Source organism: Hypanus sabinus, chromosome 8, assembly GCF_030144855.1.
Source record: "Hypanus sabinus isolate sHypSab1 chromosome 8, sHypSab1.hap1, whole genome shotgun sequence".
NCBI classification, from domain to species: domain Eukaryota; kingdom Metazoa; phylum Chordata; class Chondrichthyes; order Myliobatiformes; family Dasyatidae; genus Hypanus; species Hypanus sabinus.
Window position 1 is genome coordinate 123866607 of NC_082713.1, and position 21175 is coordinate 123887781.

The 21175-nt window shown below is 46.5% G+C and overlaps 1 protein-coding gene across 3 annotated transcripts in view; it reads left to right on the plus strand.

Annotated features, from left to right (window-relative positions):
- Window positions 1-20511, plus strand: part of tmem178bb (transmembrane protein 178Bb) — a 426141-nt gene extending 405630 nt beyond the window's left edge. Inside the window, exons 4-5 of one of the 3 annotated variants that reach the window (XR_009513640.1) lie at window positions 8240-10689; window positions 19262-19398. Coding sequence is in view for 2 of the 3 variants with exons in the window: in XM_059977743.1 (XP_059833726.1) it covers window positions 19262-19512 (251 nt within the window). In the remaining variant the exon portion in view is untranslated. Of the gene's footprint in view, window positions 1-8239; window positions 10690-19261 lie in introns of all 3 variants that reach the window. The other 2 variants (XM_059977743.1, XM_059977744.1) reach the window with 2 other exon arrangements.
- The last annotated feature ends 664 nt before the right edge of the window (window positions 20512-21175 follow it).

Sequence of the window (21175 nt, forward strand, 5' to 3'; positions counted from 1 at the left end):
CCATGCAAGGCTTACTGAGAAAGTAAGGAGGCATGGGATTCAAAAGGACATTGCTTTGTGGATCCAGAACCGGCTTGCCCACAGAAGGCAGAGAGTGGTTGCAGATGGAGCATATTCTGCATGGAGGTTGGTCACCAGTGGAGTGCCTCAGGGATCTGTTCTAGGACCCTTACTCTTCGTGGTTTTTATGAATGACCTGGATGAGTAAGTGGAGGGATGGGTTAGTAAATTTGCTAATGACACAAAGGTGTTGTGGATAGCGTGGAGGGCTGACAGAGGTTACAGCGGGACATCGATAGGATGCGAAACTGGGCTGAGAAGTAGCAGGTGGAGTTCAACTCAGATAAGTGTGAAGTGGTTTATTTTGGTTGGTCAAATATGATGGCAGAATATAGTATTAATGGTAAGACTCTTGGCAGTGTGGAGGATCAGAGGAATCTTGGGGTCCAAGTCCATAGGACACTCAAAGAAGCTGCGCAAGTTGGCTCTGTGGTTAAGAAGGTGTACGGTGTATTGTCCTTCATCATTCGTGGAATTGAATTTAGGAGACAAGAGGTAATGTTGCAGCTATATAGGACCCTGGTCAGACACAACTTGGAGTACTGTACTCAGTTCTGGTCATCTCACTACAGGAAGGATGTGGAAGCCATAGAAAGGGTGCAGAGGAGATTTACAAGGATGTTGCCTGGATTGGGGAGCATGCCTTATGAGAACAGGTTGAGTGAACTTGGCCTTTTCTCCTTATAGTGATGGAGGATGAGAGGTAACCTGATAGTGGTGTATAAGATGTTGAGAGGCATTGATTGTGTGGATAGTCAGAGGCTTTTTCCCAGGGCTGAAGTGGTTGCCACAAGAGACACAGGTTTAAGGTGCTGGGGAGTAGTTATAGAGGAGATGTCAGGGATAAGTTTTTTACTCAGAGAGTGGTGAGTGCGCAGAATGGGCTGCAGGCAACAGTGGTGGAGGCGGATACGATAGGGTCTTTTAAGAGATTTTTGGATAGGTACATGGAGCTTAGAAAAATAAAAGTCTATGAGTAAGCCTAGTAATTTCTAAGGTTGGGACATGTTCAGCACAATTTTGAGGGCCAAGGGGCCTGTATTGTGCTGTAGGTTTTCTATGTTTCTATGTTTCAATCCAACCCGAGTAGCAGCTCGGGTTGGCCCATTGTCCTGATGTCTGGATTCTATGGGCTCATTTAAATGTGGCTGCAAGTTCTATTGTTTAGTCTAGGCTGGGCTTACAACAGCACATCTGAAGTTCAAGGCAGCCACTTTGAAATCAAACAAACAGCATCTGATAACATCAAGGCCGCACACATCTTAAAAGTACGTGGTCTCATATGTAGCACACACTGTTTATGGCACACAGCGTGAACAGTGAGTTTTTTTTTAATGAGAAGAGAGTTTCTTCCTTCAGACTCCTCCCACTCTGTGCGTAAAGAAAGCTTTCAATGATGCTCCTGTAATGTTTTTCCTTTCTAAAGGAAGCAGGTCCTTCCTTATACTCTCCATCTCAAAGCACGTGCACCTCATTTAAATCTCCTCAGAACTTCCTCTGTCCTAATAATCACTGCCTGTCACAACCGCCAACCTCGGAAACACCTGCAGAAATCTCCTCAGCACTCTCTCCCAATCTTCAGTATCCCACAATTTATGGTACACTTTCACGTCAGGAAGGGCTGTTCCCCATGGATCGGCCTGCTTTGAAGAGGGACAGATGAGTTTGGGTGGGGAGGGAGGGGGAGGGCTGTAATTTGTAGATGGCACATACTACATTAGTGAGCTGTATAGTTTCCAGGGCATCTTCAAGGAGCGACGCATCAAAAAGCCGCCATCCATCGTTAAGGACCCCCATCACCCAGGCCATGTCCTAAGGTCATTGCACTGTTGCCAAGGCTAACCTGACTTTGGTTCTGATCTACAGGAGGTTTTTATTTATTTAGAGATACAGCATAGTATCAGCCTGCACCAGCCAATTAACATACTGACCCGTAGGTATTTGGGATGTGGGAGGGAACTGGAGCACTCGGAGGAAACCCACGTGGCTATGGGGAGAGGCGGCGGGTCACTAAGTAACCGTTTTCCACGTAGTGGACGGGGTGCCCGCCTCGATCTGGATGGGATGAAAGGGGAGAAGCTTAGTGTGTGGGATGTTGTGCACTCAGAATCGAAATGTGGCCTGGTACAACTGATAGCTGCGGTCCAGTGAGTGAATCAAACTGAAGCGATTGCTGGAGAAATCAGACAATGTTAGGCAAAAAAAAGTGCCCAATATGTGACCGACTCAGAGACTTTGGGAGAAACATCTTGCAGTGATCGGCCAATCGGTAACAGAACCCGATCTCCTAGGACTGAGATTTTGTTTTATAAACAGTGGTTGCAGTCGACAGCTCAGGCGGGGAAACAGCTGTTCTCGGATTGTAGAGAGAAAGCCTCACTCAGTTCTTCCCCTGAGACCCAGCTAGGAATGTTAGTGTTTGAAATGCACAGACATTGGCAGGCTGGCTCATTCAATTTCTGTTTCATATGGAGCTCGCCTGGAGTCTCCTGCGTCAAAGATTAGCCCTGCAAAGAACCCATGGAAAATCACGAGTGTTTTCTAATGCCCTGCTGAGGCTTGACAGTTTATAGGATGCAAGCATCCAATGGATAGAGCATTTTCTGGAGTTCAGGGGATTATGGGCGTTATGGCCGCCATTAAAGAGTGCCTCGAGATACAGTTTCAGGCAAGTGAAGACAAGCATTTAGGTTCAACATTACTGGAAGCAAAGAGTCAGATGATGGAACTTCCCAGGGTCCGGATCAATGAACATTGGTAAATGCATCTAGGCACTAACCTAACAAAGAATCAGCAGTAAGTGTTAAAGTGAAGACATCAAAGACATCAACTAAAATGATTCATGTAATCTAATCATTCGTGTTCGGTGGCGGGATGGAGATGCGTATCTACCAAAGGAGGTGTAAGGCGTTCCTCCCCTCTGCTAGTCTGTAGGTCACCCTTGGGCAAGGTGTAGCACTTGCTTAACCCCCTGATCAGGGTAACGTGAAGCCATGGGAGCAGGTGGTGGATGTTGTTTAAGCACATCACATCCTGGTTATGGGACCACGAAAGCCAGGCAGAGAATCTCCGACGAGTATTGATAATGGTTGGAGTCACACTTCTTGTAAAAACTCTGCCCAGAAGGCAGTGGCAAACAACTTTTGTAGAAAAAAATTGCCAAGAATATTCATGGCCAAGAGCATGATTGCGCCCCCCACCCCCGTCATATGACACGGCACGTAATGAATGAATGAATGACTCATTCATGGCAATTACTGATGAAGTCTTTGTTTGGGTGAGACACTGAAAGGCACCGAACCCATCCTGGACAAACTAATCACCCAAAAGGAAGAGAGCAAATGTTTCCAAGTGGTCCTGTTAAGTAGTGACAAACGAGCGCCGCAGTGTAGCACAAAATGCTGGAGGAACTTAGTAAGTCAGGCAACATCTATGGAAAGGATTTGGACTGAGACCCTTTATCAGGACTTGACATTATCACAAAGATGCCTACCCCTCGCAGGGCTCAATTTTCTGAGCTACAGGCTCATTCTAGATGTGAGTTTCATGGATGTCTGAGGCAACAATTGTTCAGCAAGAACGTTATCATTTCTATATCACATTGCAAATCGATTGCTGTTGTTAGGTCAAATATAGTGAGAACCCACAAACAATAATGAAATAATAAAGAAACTGTTGCTTTCCCAGTGCATATGACGAATAAACTCTTATCGGGCTTTCAGCGGGTACAGACATCGATTATAACCGACATTTCTCGTTGACAAACTCTGCCATCTTCATCAGGGATGATGCCTGGGCCGGTCCGGTGCTATTTATAACCCCGTGGTCATTCACTCCTGATTGGTTAGTCCTCATCCAATCAGGCTTCTGCTTTCGCACCCTGTTTACAATCGTATTCCAGCTCTTTAAGCGATATCTTCGTCTTCGTTATTTTTTACCCTCTAGTTGTATTTCAGTGGCTTCCTTTACCGGGTGGTCCCAAAAGCCATCGGCGTGGCACAGTAGTTTTGTGCCGTCGAAGTCAATCCTATGGCCTTTGCGAATGCAGTGTTTTCCGGGTAACCCAAACGGATACACCTCCCCTGCTCCTTGATGCGGGTTTCCATCGTGCTGATATACATTGATCCGCATTCACAGAGAATCCCGTAACGCTGGTCGTCCTGATTCCTAGGTCATCTTTGGCACGCATGGGCTGTGTTTTGAGCTCCCTTTAAGAGTTTGTGGATAGTATTAGTCCTGTAATTCTTCAGGATCCTGGTGATCCTTCCAGAAACCGTGGATTTATAGGGAAGGCATGCGGCAGCGACGGGTTCTTCGTCGTTAGGTTTTCCGTCGCCCTCTGAGGGCCCTTTGATTTCCTTCACCTTGTAGCCATTCTGTCGTGCCTAATCGTTTTATTTCCTCGGGGAGACCCTCCGGGACCGAAATAGTTCTCGTGCGGTTAATCAAAGTGGAAAGGATCACTCTCCGTTGGGAGGCGTGATGGTGGTCGTTATTGTTGATAGCATTAACTGTTCGAAAACTATATCGGGCCCGGAGGGTCGCCCCGGGGAAGTAAAACGATTACGCACGACGTTCCTACGAGGTGAGGGAAATCAATCGGGCCTTCACAGGGCCGACGGAAAAACCAGGAAAGCTAACAATTAGGAGGAACCCATCGCTACCGCCTGTCTTCCCTGTATTTCCACGGTTTCTGGAAAGATCGCCAAGATCCTGAACAGATAGCGGATTAATACTTATACCGGGCTGGAAGCCCGAGAGGAGTTTAATAATGAAGTAATTAATTGTCAAATTTTGGAGGGGGGTTGATTAAAGGAGATGTGTAAAAAAAACCTTGCTTTGTCGGATGGTAATGGGGCCTGGAATAGGCTGCCAGATGAACTGGTGGAAGCAGATACAATATAAAGGCATTTAAGGGGTATTTAGAGAGACAGGTGTAAAGGCAGCAGATTTCCCTCCTCCCACCAGAGTCCATGAAATAAAGCCGTCTTAAGTCGCAAACTCAATAGAAAGACTAAACCAGAGACGCGTGGGAAAGAGTTATATAAATCAAAATGAATCAATTATTTCTCCGCAACACTCTTCTACGTGTCAGGAAAACAATTCTAATTTCCAAGCAGTCCAAAGGAGCAGAACTGCAAGAATTATAAATCTCTCCCTGCTTCCTCCTCCAATATGACCCATACATCCAGATTTTTTTTTCTGAAAGCAAGATCTCGCCTTCTGCTTTTCCCCCCGGGCTGTCTAGAGGTGGGAGGGACACCTGACGCTATCTGTTACTGGAATTGGAATTAGTTTATTATTGTCACAAGTACAGAGGTGCAGTGACTTGCATACTGTTCAAACAGATCGAATCAGTACACAGTGCAATGAATCAGACTCAGCTTTATTATCACCATATGGTGTGAAATTTGTTAACAGCGGCAGCCGTACAATTCATGATAATATAGAAAAAAATAAATCAATCAATTACAGTAAATATGTATTAGGTAGTGCAGAAGCAGAAATAATAAAAAGTGATGTAGTGTTCACGGATTCAATGTCCATCTAGGAATCGGATGGCAGAGGGGAAGAAGCTGTTCCTGACTCACTGAGTGTATACCTTCGGCTTCTGTATCTCCTTCCCGGGTGGTAACCATGAGAAGAGCGCATGTCCTTGGTGATGGGGGTCCTTAATAATAGATGCCCCCTTTTTGAGACGCCGGCCTTGAAGATGTCTTGGTTACTACGGAAGCTAATACCCATGATGGAGCTGACTAATTTTTTAACTTTCTGTAGTTTTTTTCGTTCCTGTGAACACACACACACACACACACACACACCTGTAGAAGTTTTTGAGTGTTTCAGGTGACAAACCAAATCTCCTGAAACTCCTAATGAAATAATAATAAGTACTTTATTGATCCCGAGTGGGAAATTATTTTGTTACAGCAGCAACATTTAAAAACACACAGCAATGATAGTAAATATAATACTATTGACTAATAAGTACAGAATAATATGCAAAATAATAGTTTAACAATGTGCAATAATAACATACAAAATAATAAAGCAGACACTGATGCGTGTTTCCCTGTCGCACAGAGATGAACTGTTGTATATGCTCATTGCATTTGGCAGGAAAGATTCTCTGTAATGATCCTTGTGGCAGTGCAGCTGAATAAACCTGTTCAAAAGGGTGCTCCGCTGTTAATTCAGTAGGTCGTGGAGAGGATGTGCCAGGTTGGCCACGATGGGTTCAGGGACATCCTCTCCACCGCTAACTCAGAAGAGTCCGGGTTGTAGCTGAGGATGGATCCAGCCTTTCTGATGAGTTTATTTAGACTTTTTGCGTCACCAGCACTACTGCTGCTCCTCCCCCAACATAACGCCGCAAAGAAGACTGCACCCGCAACAACAGACTGGTAAAAGATCTCCAACATCCTGCTGCACACTTCGAAGGATCTCAGCTTCCTTGGAAAACAGAGTCTGCTCATCCCCTTCTTGCCAACAGCCTTGGTGTCGGTTTTCCAGTCAAGTCTGTTGCCGAGGTGAACACTCAAGTATTTGTACTCTCCCATCACTACAACAACTTCTTCCAGAATGTATACAGAACTCGTCACAGTCCTCTTCCTCCTAAACTCAATCACCATCTCCCTGGTTTTGGCCACATTCAGGAGCAGGTGATTTCCTCCCACACCATTCCACAAACTTGTGTCATGGTTCCGGTAGGCCGTTCCCCTTTAACACTTCCTTCTCCCCGATTATGCCCCAATTTCAGTCAACTGCTGCCAGTTGACCCAATTACCGTACACCTGGCTTTCATCAGAGACTGGGAGATAAAAACAATGGCGACTCTATCGTAGGCTGCCAGTTTGATGGTAAATTCTCATGTGATAATTCGTTCCCTAGTCCGATTAGAACCTTTAATTCTAAATTCCGCTCTAGTTTCTAGATAGTCCCTGTAAATCCCGTCTCCTTGTCAAGGTTCCTTCAGTTTCCTCTTCTACGTTCAGGTCTACGCCAAACTTCCCAACTGAGTGGACGTGCCGGTGTCCTACACTTGGGTTCTCCTCAGTCGCCCCCACCCCCGCGACAGAACAAACCGGCCAGCATGAACCTAGCGGACACGAATTCCCTGCAACAAGCCCTCGCCAGCCATGGCCCCCTACTGTGCTTTAACAAGATCAGCAGCTTCGCGATGTCATGAAGAACTTCCGCTCCCTGTCAGGAGACGGAAAGAGGGTCAGTGAACAGGTTGACCGAGTATCCGTCCATCTTACCTCGTCGACCCCCCGGGAGCTCTGTCTGACCAACCCAGAATGGCGACGCCCGATGCGTCCACTGCACGTCCCCGAACCAGAACCCTACGCCGGGGATCTGGGGAAGTGACGGGCTTTTCTTCTGCAATGCTCCTTGGTGTTCGGGCAGCAGCCATCCACATACGCCACTGACCGAGCAAAAATAGTTTACATTATGGGCTTGTTGCGAGGAAATGCCCTAGCTCGGGCCACCGCGATTTGGCACCTGCTCTTCCTTGCCCACCTTCATTTCAGAGATGAGGAAGATTTTTGACTATCCCGTCCGCGGTAGGGATGCCGCCAGTCAAGGCTCACGTAGTGTTACCGAATACTCCGTGGAGTACCGGACGCTAGCGGCCAACTCGGGGTGGAATGATTAGGCTCTCCAGGAGGTATTCCGGCACGGCCTCTGTGACAAGGTAAAGGACGAGCTGGCGGCTAGGGATGACACTAACAGCCTGGATTCAGTGATCTCCCTAGCCAACTGGCTGGACAACCGACTCCGAGAACGGCAGAGGGAGAGAACCGGCCACCCTGCCCATTTGGCCACCCCACGGCACGTTTTACCATCTACTCCCAGCCCTAACCCCTCTCCTCCTCCCGTTCCTAGAATAGCAGCCGGCCCGGCCGTTTCCACCACCCCGGGAGAGGAACCAATGTTGCTGGGACGGAGCCGTCTTTCTCCCACAGGGTGACTCCGGAGATTCAGAGTCGGGGATTGTGGTCAGTCTGGCCATTTTCATGGTACCTGTTCCCTTCGGCCAAAAGGGAGGGCTCACCAGTAGGAAGCGGGACCCTGGTGAGCCAGACTACATTCCCTTCTGTCCCCCAATCCCGGATGCAGATCCAAGCTACTGTAACCTACAACCAACAGTCCCTGTTCTTGTCTGCCTTGATAGACTCCGGTGCTGAGGGGAATATGTTGTATGAAGACATAGCTGTCCAGGCCGGAATTCCTCGGGAGCCGTTGACTACCCCTCTGGAAGCCCGGGCACTGGACGGAGGATTTCTGGCTCAAGTCACTCACCGTACACCACCACTGTCTTTGATCCTCTCTGGGAATCATCGGGAGCAGGTACAATTTAACCTAATCTCCTCTCCTCTCAAGCCCCGATTGTACTTGGATACCACTGGTTAAGCCGCCATAATCCTTGCATTGATTCTTCCACCGCGAAGATCGTCAGCTGGAGTCCGTTTTGTCACTCCACTTGTCTACAGTCGGCCCTTTCCCCTGTAAGGACCACCACGACCTCGTCTGCCGTTGAGTTGTCCAGGGGTCCAGCGGAGTACCACGACCTGGTACAAATGTTTAGTGAACAATGCGCCTTTTCCCTGCCTCCACAACGACTGTGCCATCGACCTTCTCCCCGGGGCTCCTCTACCCGCCAGTCGGCTGTATAACCTGTCCTGGCCAGAGAGGGAAGCAGTGGAAGGTTCCATCAGTGAGTCTCTCGCGGCGGGCATTATTCGACCCTCATCCTCCCCGGTGGGCGCTGGATTCTTCTTTGAGGGGAAGGAGGATGGCTCCCTCCGTCCCTGCATCGATTACCGAGGCCTAAATCATAACCATTAGAAACAAGTACCCACTGACTCTTGAAGTTCTGCTTTCGAGCCACTTCATGGAGCCACCATCTTCTCGGAGCTGGGCCTCCGATACGCCTACCATTTGGTCTGGATAACGGAGGGGGACGAGTGGAAGACGGCCTTCAATACCCCTTTAGGCCACTTCGAGTACTTGGTCATGCCTTTCGCCCTCAACAATCCCCCGCCCCCGCCGTTTTTCAAGCCTTGATTAACGATGTGCTAAGAGACTCCATTAACCGCTTTGTGTTTGTCTACCTGGATGACATCCTGATCTTTTCCAGCAGTCCCCAGCAACACATGCACCATGTCCGTCAAGTCCTGCAGAGGCTGGGGGAGAACAAATTATTTGTAAAGGCGGAGAAATGCGAATTCCACGTCCCCTCGGTCAGCTTCCTAGGGTGAATCATCGAGGGGGGTGGGGGGAGACAGGTGAGAGCTGATCCCGAGAAGATCTGGGCTGTGGCGGAGTGGCGCAAACCCACGGACCGCAAGCATCTCCAACTGTTCCTGGGGTTTGCGAACTTCTATCGCCGGTTCATCAGAAACTACAGTCAGGTGGCGGCTCCCCTTACCCGACTTACCTCACCTGCCACACCTTCCCTTTGGAACTCCGAGGCGGACTCGGCGTTCTGATTCAACCAGACCCCTCCTGTCAGTTCATTGTGGAGGGTGACGCCTCTGACTCCAGGGTGGGAGCGGTACTGTCCCAACGTTCGGGCCCGGATCAGAAACTACATCCCTGTGCCGCCTTCTCTCGTCCACTGTCTCCCGCTGAACGAAACTACGACGTGGGGAACCGGGAGCTACTAGCGGTCAATCTGGCGATGGAAGAATGGAGGCACTGGTTGGAGGGGCGGAACACTCACCCATTGTCTGGACAGACCACAAGAACCTTGAATATATCCAGACCGCCAAACGCCTGAATTCCCGCCAGGCCCGTTAGGCACTATTTTTTGGCCAGTTCAGATTCTCCCTCACCTATCGTCCGGGGTCCAAGAACTGGAAGCCCGAGGAGGATCTTTCCAACCCCGAGACCATTCTTCCACCATCCTGTGTAGTGGCTGCCCTAACCTGGGAGATCGAGTCTAGAGTCAAAGAGGAACAAAGGACGCAACCCGCCCCAGACACCGGACCTCCCAATCTCCTCTTTGTACCCGATGCTGTTCGATCACAGGTTCTACAGTGGGGGCACACTTCAAGATTCCTCTGGTTTCCTGTTCTACGTTCAGGTCCACGCCAGCCTTCCCAACTGAGTGGACGTGCCGGTGTCCTGCACTTGGGCCCTCCTCAGTGCCCCCCCCCCCCGCAACAACTTGTCCACCAGTCCTCTGTACTCTGACTCCTGCCCATCTCTGATACACCCAACCACCGCTGAGTTATCAGAACTTCTGCAAGTGACAAGACTCTGATCTGTACTGAAAGTCTGAGGTGTACAGTGTGAACAGAGATGAGACGGTCCCTTGTGGCACTCCAGTGCCAAGCACCACCATCTCAGACAGAGAACTACCCAGCCGTACAAACTGGGGTCTGTCTGTCAGGTAATGATCCAGGAGATTTGTCTACACCCATCCTTGGCAGCTCCTCACTCAGACTGAATTGAAGGCACTAGAAAAATCAAAGAATGTGATTCTCACAATGCCACCAGCATCACCCAGGTGGGAATGAGCTCACTACAACAGGTAGATGATGACATGATCCCCTCCCACATGAGGTTGGTAGGCAAACTGCATAGAGGGTCCAATGAAGATCTCACCTGTGGTCCAAGGTAAGTCAGGACCAACCTCACCAATACCTTCATCACATGAGATGTGAGGGCAGCTGGTTTGTAGTCTTTGTTCAGATCTAGTCACCTTCTAGGGTACAGGAACTAAGCAGGAAGTCTTCCATAGCACCAATATCTTTCCTTGACTCAGATTGTAAAGGTGCTGCAAAATACCAGAGAGCTGGCTTACACAGGTCTTCAGTACCCTGGGGCTGATACCATCCAGTCCAGCAGCCTTGCCATTATGTAGTTTCTCCAGCAGTCTCTTAATCTGACCTGCTGTCACAGTCAGGCAGGGGAGGGTGGTCATTCCCATGGAGGCAGGGGTGGAGGGAGGTGGTTTTGGGGGCAGGGAGGGTGTGGGGTTTGGGCAAGTGGGGGAGGGGTCAGCAGGAGCTCCCATGCTGAACCTGTTGGAAAAACAAGTTCCAATTTGTTGGCCCTGTCCAGGCAGCCCTTGATCTTCCTTTCCATAACATTGAAGCCAGTAATCTGTTTCATGCCCTAAGGCTATTCTGCTGGAGCTTGTGCTCCAGTATCTCGTAGGATTCTTTCCACACCCTCAGCTTTACCCTCAGTTCACTCAATACTCACCTTAGTACTTGTCTGAAGGCTTTCTTCTTCATATTCAAAACTTCCTTCAGGTCACTGGTGATCCAGGGCTTGTTGTTGGGGAACCTGTGTACAGTCCTGCTGGCACAAAGGTGTTCTCACAGAATTCGATATAGTCTGAAACAATTAGTCATTTTGTATGATTGTATATAGTCGCTGTCTTGCCCTCTTTATAACTGCATTGATATGTTGGGACCAGGTTGGGTCCTCAGAGATCTTGTCACCCAGGAACTTGAAATTGCTCACTCTTTCCACTTCTGAGCTAGAATCAAAATCAGGTTTAATTTCACTGACATATGTAGTGAAATTTGTTTTTTTAATTTGTATATTTATTTATTTAAATTAAATAAGCAGTGCAAAAAGAGAGGAAAAAATAGTGACATAGTGTTGATGGGTTGGTTCATTGTCAGTTCAGAAATCTGATGGCAGAGTGGAAGAAGCTGTTCCTAAAACATAGTAGAATGAAGTTTTACTGAGTTTATTTAGTAAACCTAGTTTACTTAGTAGAACTAAGTTATGAGCTCATCTTTGGTCTGGAAGGTGAGATTGCCAGCACTATCACCAAGGGCAGGGAAAGGTCCTTACTTCATTAATGTATCTTTTCCCTCTCTTATTTTCCATCGCCTGTACCAATTATATTTTCTCTTGCCTCGAGCCAATTGGATGCACAATCAGCAAATTGTTACTGCATGGAGAAAGCGAAGAAGTCAGCACTATTCCAGTACACATAATGATTCCGATCTATTGAGGCGATTGGCCAGGTTCCTCTGTCTTATGATTATATGCAGGGCAGCCTAGACAGAAGGGTGAAGATGTGTACAATTACCACCTGATCAAACCACTTCCTAAATCAGTAATTTCTGGAAGAAAATATTGCTTAATAATGGCACAGCCACTCTTGGTTAATTTATAGGTGCTTTGAAGACTTTAGAGGCAGTTTAAAATAAAAAAACTATTTTAATATGTACCCATCCAACATTTCACTGAATTGAAATGCCATCCATTTAGCAACCTGTTCTGTCAAGTGCATAATGATGGAAATGTATTTTTAAGTGTGTGATTGAACAATCGTTTCCTCCTTTATGAACATAATTGTATATCAGAGGGTTCAGCCCACCTGAACTCTTCCACTTCAGACCGCATGAAACATTCAATCTGTCAACATTTCAGCGAGACGAGTTCACTGCAGCCTTCTCCCCTCGTCAGCTCCATTTAAGCCCTTGCTGTGTGAACACTGACTCACCTTCCTCTTCTTATGGGGCATCTGCGCTCTAGCCAGCATTTTACGCGTTAGTGAGAAACATTATCGCCCGCAGGGCAATCCGTGCCAGTAAATCCATTAGCTGGTAGTGGACATGCGAAGTTTAAAAGCTGTCCATCCCTCCGCAGTTGGGTTAAAACTCTGAAAGGCACTTTGATGCCAACAAGTCTGTGCTCTATAATACAGCACAGTATGATAAGTCTGCCACTGCATAACACTAAGGTATGATACCACTGGGGACAGATCTGTCACTGTATAACACTGGGGTTCAGTACTGGTGGGGTCAGGTCTATCACTGTATGATTCAGGAGCACAGTACTAGTGGGGATGGGTCTGTCACAGTATAACACTGGGCTGCAGTACCGCTAAGGACAGATTTGTAACTGTATCATAGCTGGAGTACATATTCAAGCTGAATTTTCACTCAACTCAGCTCTACTCACAGGGATGCTTTACCACCCCATGGTTCTAAAGTTCATTTTGTTGTCTAAGTATGTATGTACAATACAACTCCAGATAGCCATGAAATTCAGAAAGACCATGAGCACTGTTGAAAGAAAAGACATCAACTACGCCCCCCCCCAGCAACAATAACATCAAACCCCAAGCACCCTCCCTCCCAAAAAAGCACAGCGACAAGAGCATCAAACCCCCAACCCCTCTGTCACACACAAAAACTAACAGATCGCCCACACAGAAAACACCAAATAGATCAACAGACTCCAAATCCCCAACCCCTCGCTGGTACAAAAAGTAACATATCCCTTCACTCGCCAATCAGCAACAAGGAACAAAGTACAGAAAACCAAAGGAAACCAGTATAAGCTTGTGCAGTTCTTACAGCGGTCAGGAAATGTTGTCGGCTAGAGCCGACCTTGATTCTGTTCATATCACACAGGGGAGCAAGACAGAGAGTCCTATAGCTCAGAAACAGGCCCTTCTGCCCATCCAAACTGACTATTCACCCCCATTTACACTAATCCCATTTTATTCTCCCCAATTTTCCATCATTTGCCCCAGATTCTAGTACCAACACCCCCACTCACACACACATCTAAACATGCACACAGACCCAGACACACACACACGCACTCACTCAGGACAATCTACAGTGCCCCCTCCCCCATTAACCTACCCACATCTTTGGGATGTGGGAGGAAAGCAGGGCACCCAGGGCAAACCCACACCGGGAGAACACGTGGACTCCACACAGACAGCAGTGGAGACTGAATTGAACCTGGGTCACTGGTGCTGTCGATAGCAGTTCTGCTAGCCACACCTACTGATGGCAATAAGTGCAAATCATTGGTTCAAAGTGGTTCACATGCCAATTATTAGACCAGAGGGGGCACTTCTTCTGCCACTTTAGCATTGCTGTAATCATTGCTCCTGTGATATTGCCTCATTTTTCAATGGGCTGTCATCTCACACGGACCAACTGCTACAAGGAGAGTTTGGACAAACCTGGGTTGTTTTCTCGAAATTGAGGAGAAACCTGATTAAAGTCTGTAAGGTTATGAGAGGTATAGATAGAGTGGACAGTCAGAATCTTTTTCTACCCCCACCCCAGCGTAGAAATGTCAAGCGCCAGAGGACATGCACTTCAGGTGAGAGAGGGAGGTTTAAGAGAGATAATTTTTTTAAACAGGGAGTGATGGGTAATGTGTTGTCACTGGTGGAGCCAGTGGTGTATCAGAGGCTGGAGATAGGCACCTGAATGATGTGCAGGCAGTAAAGAATTGGTTTAATTTGTCACAAACTTTGTGGGCTGAAGGGCTTGTTCCTGAGCGGAACTGTTCCGTGGTCTACGCAATAGAGGCAAGGACTCTATTTCCGATTTTTAAATCGCAGCAAGAGGCGGAGAGGGAAGAGGTAGAAAAAAAGCTCGAAGAGAAGCTGTTGTTTTTAATCGATCGCGGTAAAGAGGCTAGACTGTGCAGGCACGTGACGTGGCGCCAAAGGTTTAAAAAGAAAGACTGCTATATACAACGGCCATCATCGGAGTGACTGAGCCGGAGTGGGTCGGCTTTGGCTCAATCGGGCTTCGGCGAGGTTTGAACGGGGCATAACTGCGCAAGCGCGTGAAAGTCAGCCCGAGAGGCAGCGGGAGAATTTAAATAGCGAGCAGAGGCTGAGTACGAGCTTCACTCCAGGTGAGGTAAGGCCGGGTAAGCTCCTTTAATTAATGTAATTAGCTTAGAAGTAGCTAATAGAGGCAGCAGTTAGGGCAGTTGAGTGCTCCGTTTGCAGTTTGTGGGAAGTCAGGGCGATCACAGCTGTCCCTGATGACCACACCTGCGAAAGGTGCATCCAGCTGCAGCTCCTGACAAACCGTGTTAGGAAACTGGAGCTGGAGCTGGATGAACTTCGGATCATTCGGGAGGCAGAGGCCGAAATAGACAGGAGTTTCGGGGAGATAGACAACCCTAGGAGTCAGGAGGTAGGTAGTTGGGTGACTGTCGGGAGAGGGAAGGGGAATAGACAGGAAGAGCAGAGCACCCCTGTGGCCGTTCCCAACAATAAGTATACCGTTTTGGATACTGTTGGTGGGGACGACCTACCAGGGACAAGTTGCAGTGGTTGCATCTCTAGCACCAAGACTGGACCCTCAGCTCAGAAGGGAAAGGGGGAAAAGAGGACAGCTGTAGTGATAGGGGATTCGATAGTTAGGGGGACAGATAGGAGGTTCTGTGGAAAAGATCGCGAATCCCAGATGGTCTGTTTTCTCCCTGGTGCCAGGATCCGATATCTCGGATCGAGTTCTCAGTATTCTCAAGAGGGAGGGTGAGCAGCCAGATGTTGTGGTCCATGCAGGGACTAGTGACGTGGGTAGGAAGAGTGAGGAGGTCCTGAAAGGTGAGTTTAGGTTGCTAGGTGCCAAGTTAAAGGACAGGACCTCCAGGATAGCAATCTCAGGATTGCTACCAGTGCCATGTGCAGTTGGGTTTAGAAATAGTAAGATAGTACAGATCAACATGTGGCTGAAGACATGGTGCAGGAGGGAGGGCTTCAGACTTATAGATAATTGGGCAGTTTTCCAGGGAAGGTTCCGGAGGTACAGTTTACATCTGAACTGGAGGGGGTCAAATATTCTTGCAGGTAGGTTTGCTAGAGAGAATCCAGTGGATTTAAACTAGATACAAGGGGGGAGGGGAACCAGAGTGTAGGAACAGATGTATGGGAGAAGGAAGAAAAAGAAAACAGTAAAGTTCTTTGTACTGTTAGAGATAAACAGAGAGGAAGAGGTGGAGAATTTTTAAATGTATTTATTTTAATGCTAGGAGCATTGTAAGAAAGGTGGATGAGCTTAGAGCATGAATTGATAACTGGAAATATGATGTTATAGCTATTAGTAAAACATAGTTGCAGGAGGGGTGTGATTGGCAACTAAATACTCCTGGATTTCATTGCTTCAGGTGTGACAGAATCAGAGGGACAAGAGGGGGAAGTGTTGTGTTGCTTGTCAGAGAAAATATTACAGCGGTGCTCTGGCAGGATAGATTAGAGGGCTCGTCTAGGGAGGCTATTTGGGTGGTATTGAGGAATGGGAAAGGTGTAGTAACTCTTATAGGGGTGTATTGTAGACCACCTAATGGGGAGCGAGAATTGGAGGAGCAAATTTGCAAGGAGATAGCAGATATTTGTAGTAAGCACAGGGTTGTGATTGTGAGAGATTTTAATTTTCCACACATGGACTGGGAAGCTCATACTGTAAAAGGGATGGATGGTTTGGAGTTTGTAAAATGTGTGCAGGACAGTTTTTTGCAGCAATACATAGAGGTACCAACTAGAGAAGGGGCAGCGTTGGATCCCCTGTTAAGAAATGAGATAGGTCAGGTGACGGAGGTATGTGTTGGGATGCACTTCCGGTCCAGTGATCGCAATGACATTAGTTTCAATATAATTATGGAGAAGGATAGGACTGGACCCAGGGTTGAGATTTTTGATTGGAGAAAGGCTAACTTTGAGGCGATGTGAAAGGATTTAGAAGGAGTGGATTGGAACAATTTGTTTTATGGGAAGGATGTAATAGAGAAATGGCGGTCATTTAAAGATGAAATTTTGAGGATACAGAATCTTTATGTTCCTGTTAGGTTGAAAGGAAAGGTTAAAAGTTTGAGAGAGCCATGGTTTTCAAAGGATATTGGAAACTTGGTTAGGAAAAAGAAAGATATCTACAATAAATATAGGCAGCATGGAGTAAATGAGGTGCTCGAGGAATATAAGGAATGTAAGTAGAATCTTAAGAAAGAAATTAGAAAAGTTAAAAGAAGATACAAGGTTGCTTTGGCAAGTAAGGTGAAAATAAATCCAAAGGGTTTCTACAGTTACATTAATAGCAAAAGGAGAGTGAGGGATAAAATTGGTCCCTTAGAGAATCAGAGTGGGCAGTTATGTGTGGAGCTGAAAGAGATGGGGGAGATTTTGAACAATTTCTTTTCTTCGGTATTCACTAAGGAGAAGGATATTGAATTGTGTAAGGTAAGGGAAACAAGTAGGGAAGTTATGGAAATTATGACAATTAAAGAGGAGGAAGTACTGGTGCTTTTAAGGAATATAAAAGTGGATAAATCTCTGGGTCCTGACAGAATATTCCCTAGGACCTTGAGGGAGGTTAGTGTAGAAATAGTAGGGGCTCGAACAGAAATATTTCAATTGTCATTAGAAATGGGGATGGTGCCGGAGGATTGGCGTATTGCTCATGTGGTTCCATTGTTTAAAAAGGGTTCTAAGAGTAAACCTAGCAATTATCGGCCTGTCAGTTTGTCGTCAGTGGTGGGTAAATTAATGGAAAGTATTCTTAGAGATGGTATATATAATTATCTGGATAGACAGGGTCTGATTAGGAACAGTCAACATGGATTTGTGCGTGGAAGGTCATGTTTGACAAATCTTATTGAATTTTTTGAAGAGGTTATGAGGAAAGTTGATGAGGGTAAAGCTGTGGATGTTGTCTATATGGACTTCAGTAAGGCTTTTGACAAGGTTCCGCACGGAAGGTTAGTTAGGAAGGTTCAGTCATTAGGTATTAATATTGAAGTAGTGAAACTAATTCAACAGTGGCTGGATGGGAGATGCCAGAGAGTAGAGGTGGATAACTGTCAGGTTGGAGGTCGGTGACTAGTGATGTGCCTCAGGGATCCATACTGGGTCCAATGTTGTTTGTCATTTACATTAATGATCTGGATGATGGGGTGGTAAATTGGATTAGTAAGTATGCGGATGATATTAAGGTAGGTGGCGTTGTGGATAATGAAGTAGGTTTTCAAAGTTTGCAGAGAAATTTAGGCCAGTTAGAAGAGTGGGCTGAAAGATGGCAGATGGAGTTTAATGCTGATAAGTGTGAGGTGCTACATTTTGGTAGGAATAATCCAAATAGGACACACATGGTAAATGGTAGGGCATTGAAGAATGCAGTAGAACAGAGTGATCTAGGAATAATGGTGCATAGTTCCCTGAAGGTGGAATCTCATGTGGATAGGGTGGTGTAGAAAGCTTTTGGTATGCTGGCCTTTATAAATCAGAGCATTGAGTATAGGAGTTGGGATGTAATGTTGAAATTGTACAAGACATTGGTAAGGCCGAATTTGGAGTATTGTGTACAGTTTTGGCACCGAATTATAGGAAAGATGTCAACAAATTAGAGAGTGTACAGAGAAGATTTACTAGAATGTTACCTGGGTTTCAGCACCTAAGTTACAGGGAAAGATTGAACAAGTTCGGCCTTTATTCTTTGGAGCATAGCAGGTTGAGGGGGGACTTGATAGAGGTATTTAAAATTATGAGGGGGATAGATAGTTAATGTGGATAGGCTTTTTCCATTGAGAGTAGGGGAGATTCAAACAAGAGGACATGAGTTGAGACTTTGGGGGCAAAAGTTTAACATGAGGGGGCATTTCTTTACTCAGAGAGTGGTAGCTATGTGGAATGAGCTTCCGGTAGAAGTGGTAGAGGCAGGTTCGGTATTGTCACTTAAAGCAAAATTGGATAGGTATATGGACAGGAAAGGGATGGAGGGTTATGGGCTGTGTGCGCGTCGGTGGGATTAGGTGAGAGTAAGCGTTCAGCATGGACTAGAAGGGCCGAGATGGCCTGTTTCCATGCTGAAATTGTTATATGGTTTATATAGACTCCCCACCATTCACTCTGTGTGCCTGCGTGTCTCTACTCAATGATCTTATTCCTCACCTCCTTCTTATGTGGGGGGGAGGTATAAGGAAACAGCAAACAGTCGAGGAGGAGGCAGTGTGAAACCAGGACCTTACAGCTGAAAGAGATGCAGAGGAATTTCTTTAGCCAGAGGGTGGTGAATCTGTGGAATTCAGTGCCACAGACAGAGGTGGAGGCTAAGTCATTAAGTATATTTATATTTAAAGTGGAGTTTGACAGGTACTTAATTGGTAAGGGGGGCAAAGATTACAGGGAGAGGGCAGGAGAGTGGGGTTGAGGGAGATAATTATCATAATGGAATGGCAGAGCCGACTTGATGGGCTGAATGGCCCAATTCTGCACCGACATCTTGTGGCTTTATGGAGAGGGGAGGGAAATCCTTCAACACAACCTTTGAATGAAAGGCCACAGCACAATGTCACTGGTAATCTGCTTCTGGAAGATTCTTGGTCTGCTTTGTCTGTGCATTAGTATTCCTACCGTTATTGCTACTATGGGGATTTAATGCAAAGTTCTTGTTTCTTTTCACAGGGACGTTTTGCATCATTTCTCTGTGCACGTGCGTCGCTGGAATTAACTTTGAACTCTCCCGCTACCCCAGATACCTGTATGGCCTGCCCGACGACATCAGCCACGGCTACGGCTGGTCCATGTTCTGCGCCTGGGGCGGCCTCGGCTTGACGCTCATCGCCGGCTTCTTCTGCACCCTGGCGCCCTCAGTCCAGACCGTCCCCAGGACAAGCTACCCAAAATCCAGACCGGAGAATGGGACTGTCTGCTAGAGCTCCACGGATGCGGCCAATTCAGAGGGGGGACCAGGCCAGGGGTCTTGCTCACGTGGTGCCTGGCTTGATGGACCTTTGATGGCACAAGCCAGAAGTTATTCAACAGCAAACCCTGAGCTGTGTATAATTCTTGACTTATATGTTAGTCTTAATTCTCTGAATGAAGAAGAACACAAATGTATATGCTGTATCTATACTGTTCCATTCAATGGAAATGGTCAACACTCCCACATCTTGGTTGTGCCGATGAATAGATTTGATTAGTCAAGTTTATCATGGTGGATATGCCCCCTGATGTAGTATACAGACACCTCCTCCATTAAAGCCCAGAACTTTGTGTGTCGGATGTATTTTCACATTCACTTTCATACCAACATGTGTGCGTGTGTGGGCGTGCGTGTATTTTATGATCAATGTAACTCGTGAAAGTGTAATTTTATTTTCTTCCCTGCAGAAATAAACTGTACTGGAAACTGAGTCTGAACAGGGGCTGAATTATGCCTTGGTAATGTGTGACGATCTACATTTTTTTTTAAAATTAAAGTTCAACCCCATCATCAAATGGCTTTGAGATGGTTATTGTAATCTACTGCTCAATCAGACCAGGGCTTTGAAATAACGCTGCCTTGTCCTGTGTCCTTTAACACTGTCTCAGGTCAAAGATTAACAATTATTAGGTCCTACACCACCAGGTTCTGGAACATTTATTACCTTCAACCAGTAGGCTCCTGAACCAGGATGGATAACTTCACTCATCCCCAACACTGAACTGATTCCACTGTCTATGGACTCACTTTCAAGGACTCTACAACTCATATTCTCAACATGGTTTATTACTTATTTATTCATTATTATTTGTTTTTGTTTTGTATTTGCATGGTTTGTTTCCTTGTGCACATTGGTTGTTTACCTGTCCTTGCTTGTGTGTAGCTTTTCATTGACTCTATTGTATCTCTTTGTATCTACTGTGAATGCCTGCAAGAAAATGAATTTCAGTGTTGTATATGGTGACATATACATACTTTGATAATAAATTTATTTTGAATTCACTGAGAGCCAATAGCCATTTACAGAGGGTTTTGAATTACTCCTTCTTTTGTTTCTGCGATCACTCTTTTGGCCACGTTTGAAAGATCTACCACCAGCTTTAAAGCTGTACTTTCCAGCCACAACAAGAGAGGCCAATTGGTCTCCAGAGTCAGGCTGGCCATCAAGCACCACTTAAACTAATTCTCTATTAATTACATTTTCTCCCCACATCCCCATCAATTCCCCCCAGATTCTACCACTCACCTACACACTAAGGGCAAATTACAGCAGCCAATTAACTTACCGAACAACCCGTCTCGGATACACGAGAGGAATCTGGAATACCCAAGGGGAACTGGCCAAGTCATGGGGAAAACATGCAGATTCCACCCTGACAGCATGAGGCTGGGATCGAACCCTTGTCTCTGGTGTCTCTCCCAGTTGAGCACTTTGCCACCCAAAACCAAGAGACTTGGTCTTTATATTTTTTCAAAGTATTAGTTCCATTGAACATATTCAATTGCTCCCAATGTTCTGAATTCTAGGAAATACAACCCAGATTGGGAAATCCATGTACGTAAAGTAACTCGATGTAGTTTTCTCTCCACCAAATGTGTCCAGTTAATTGAAT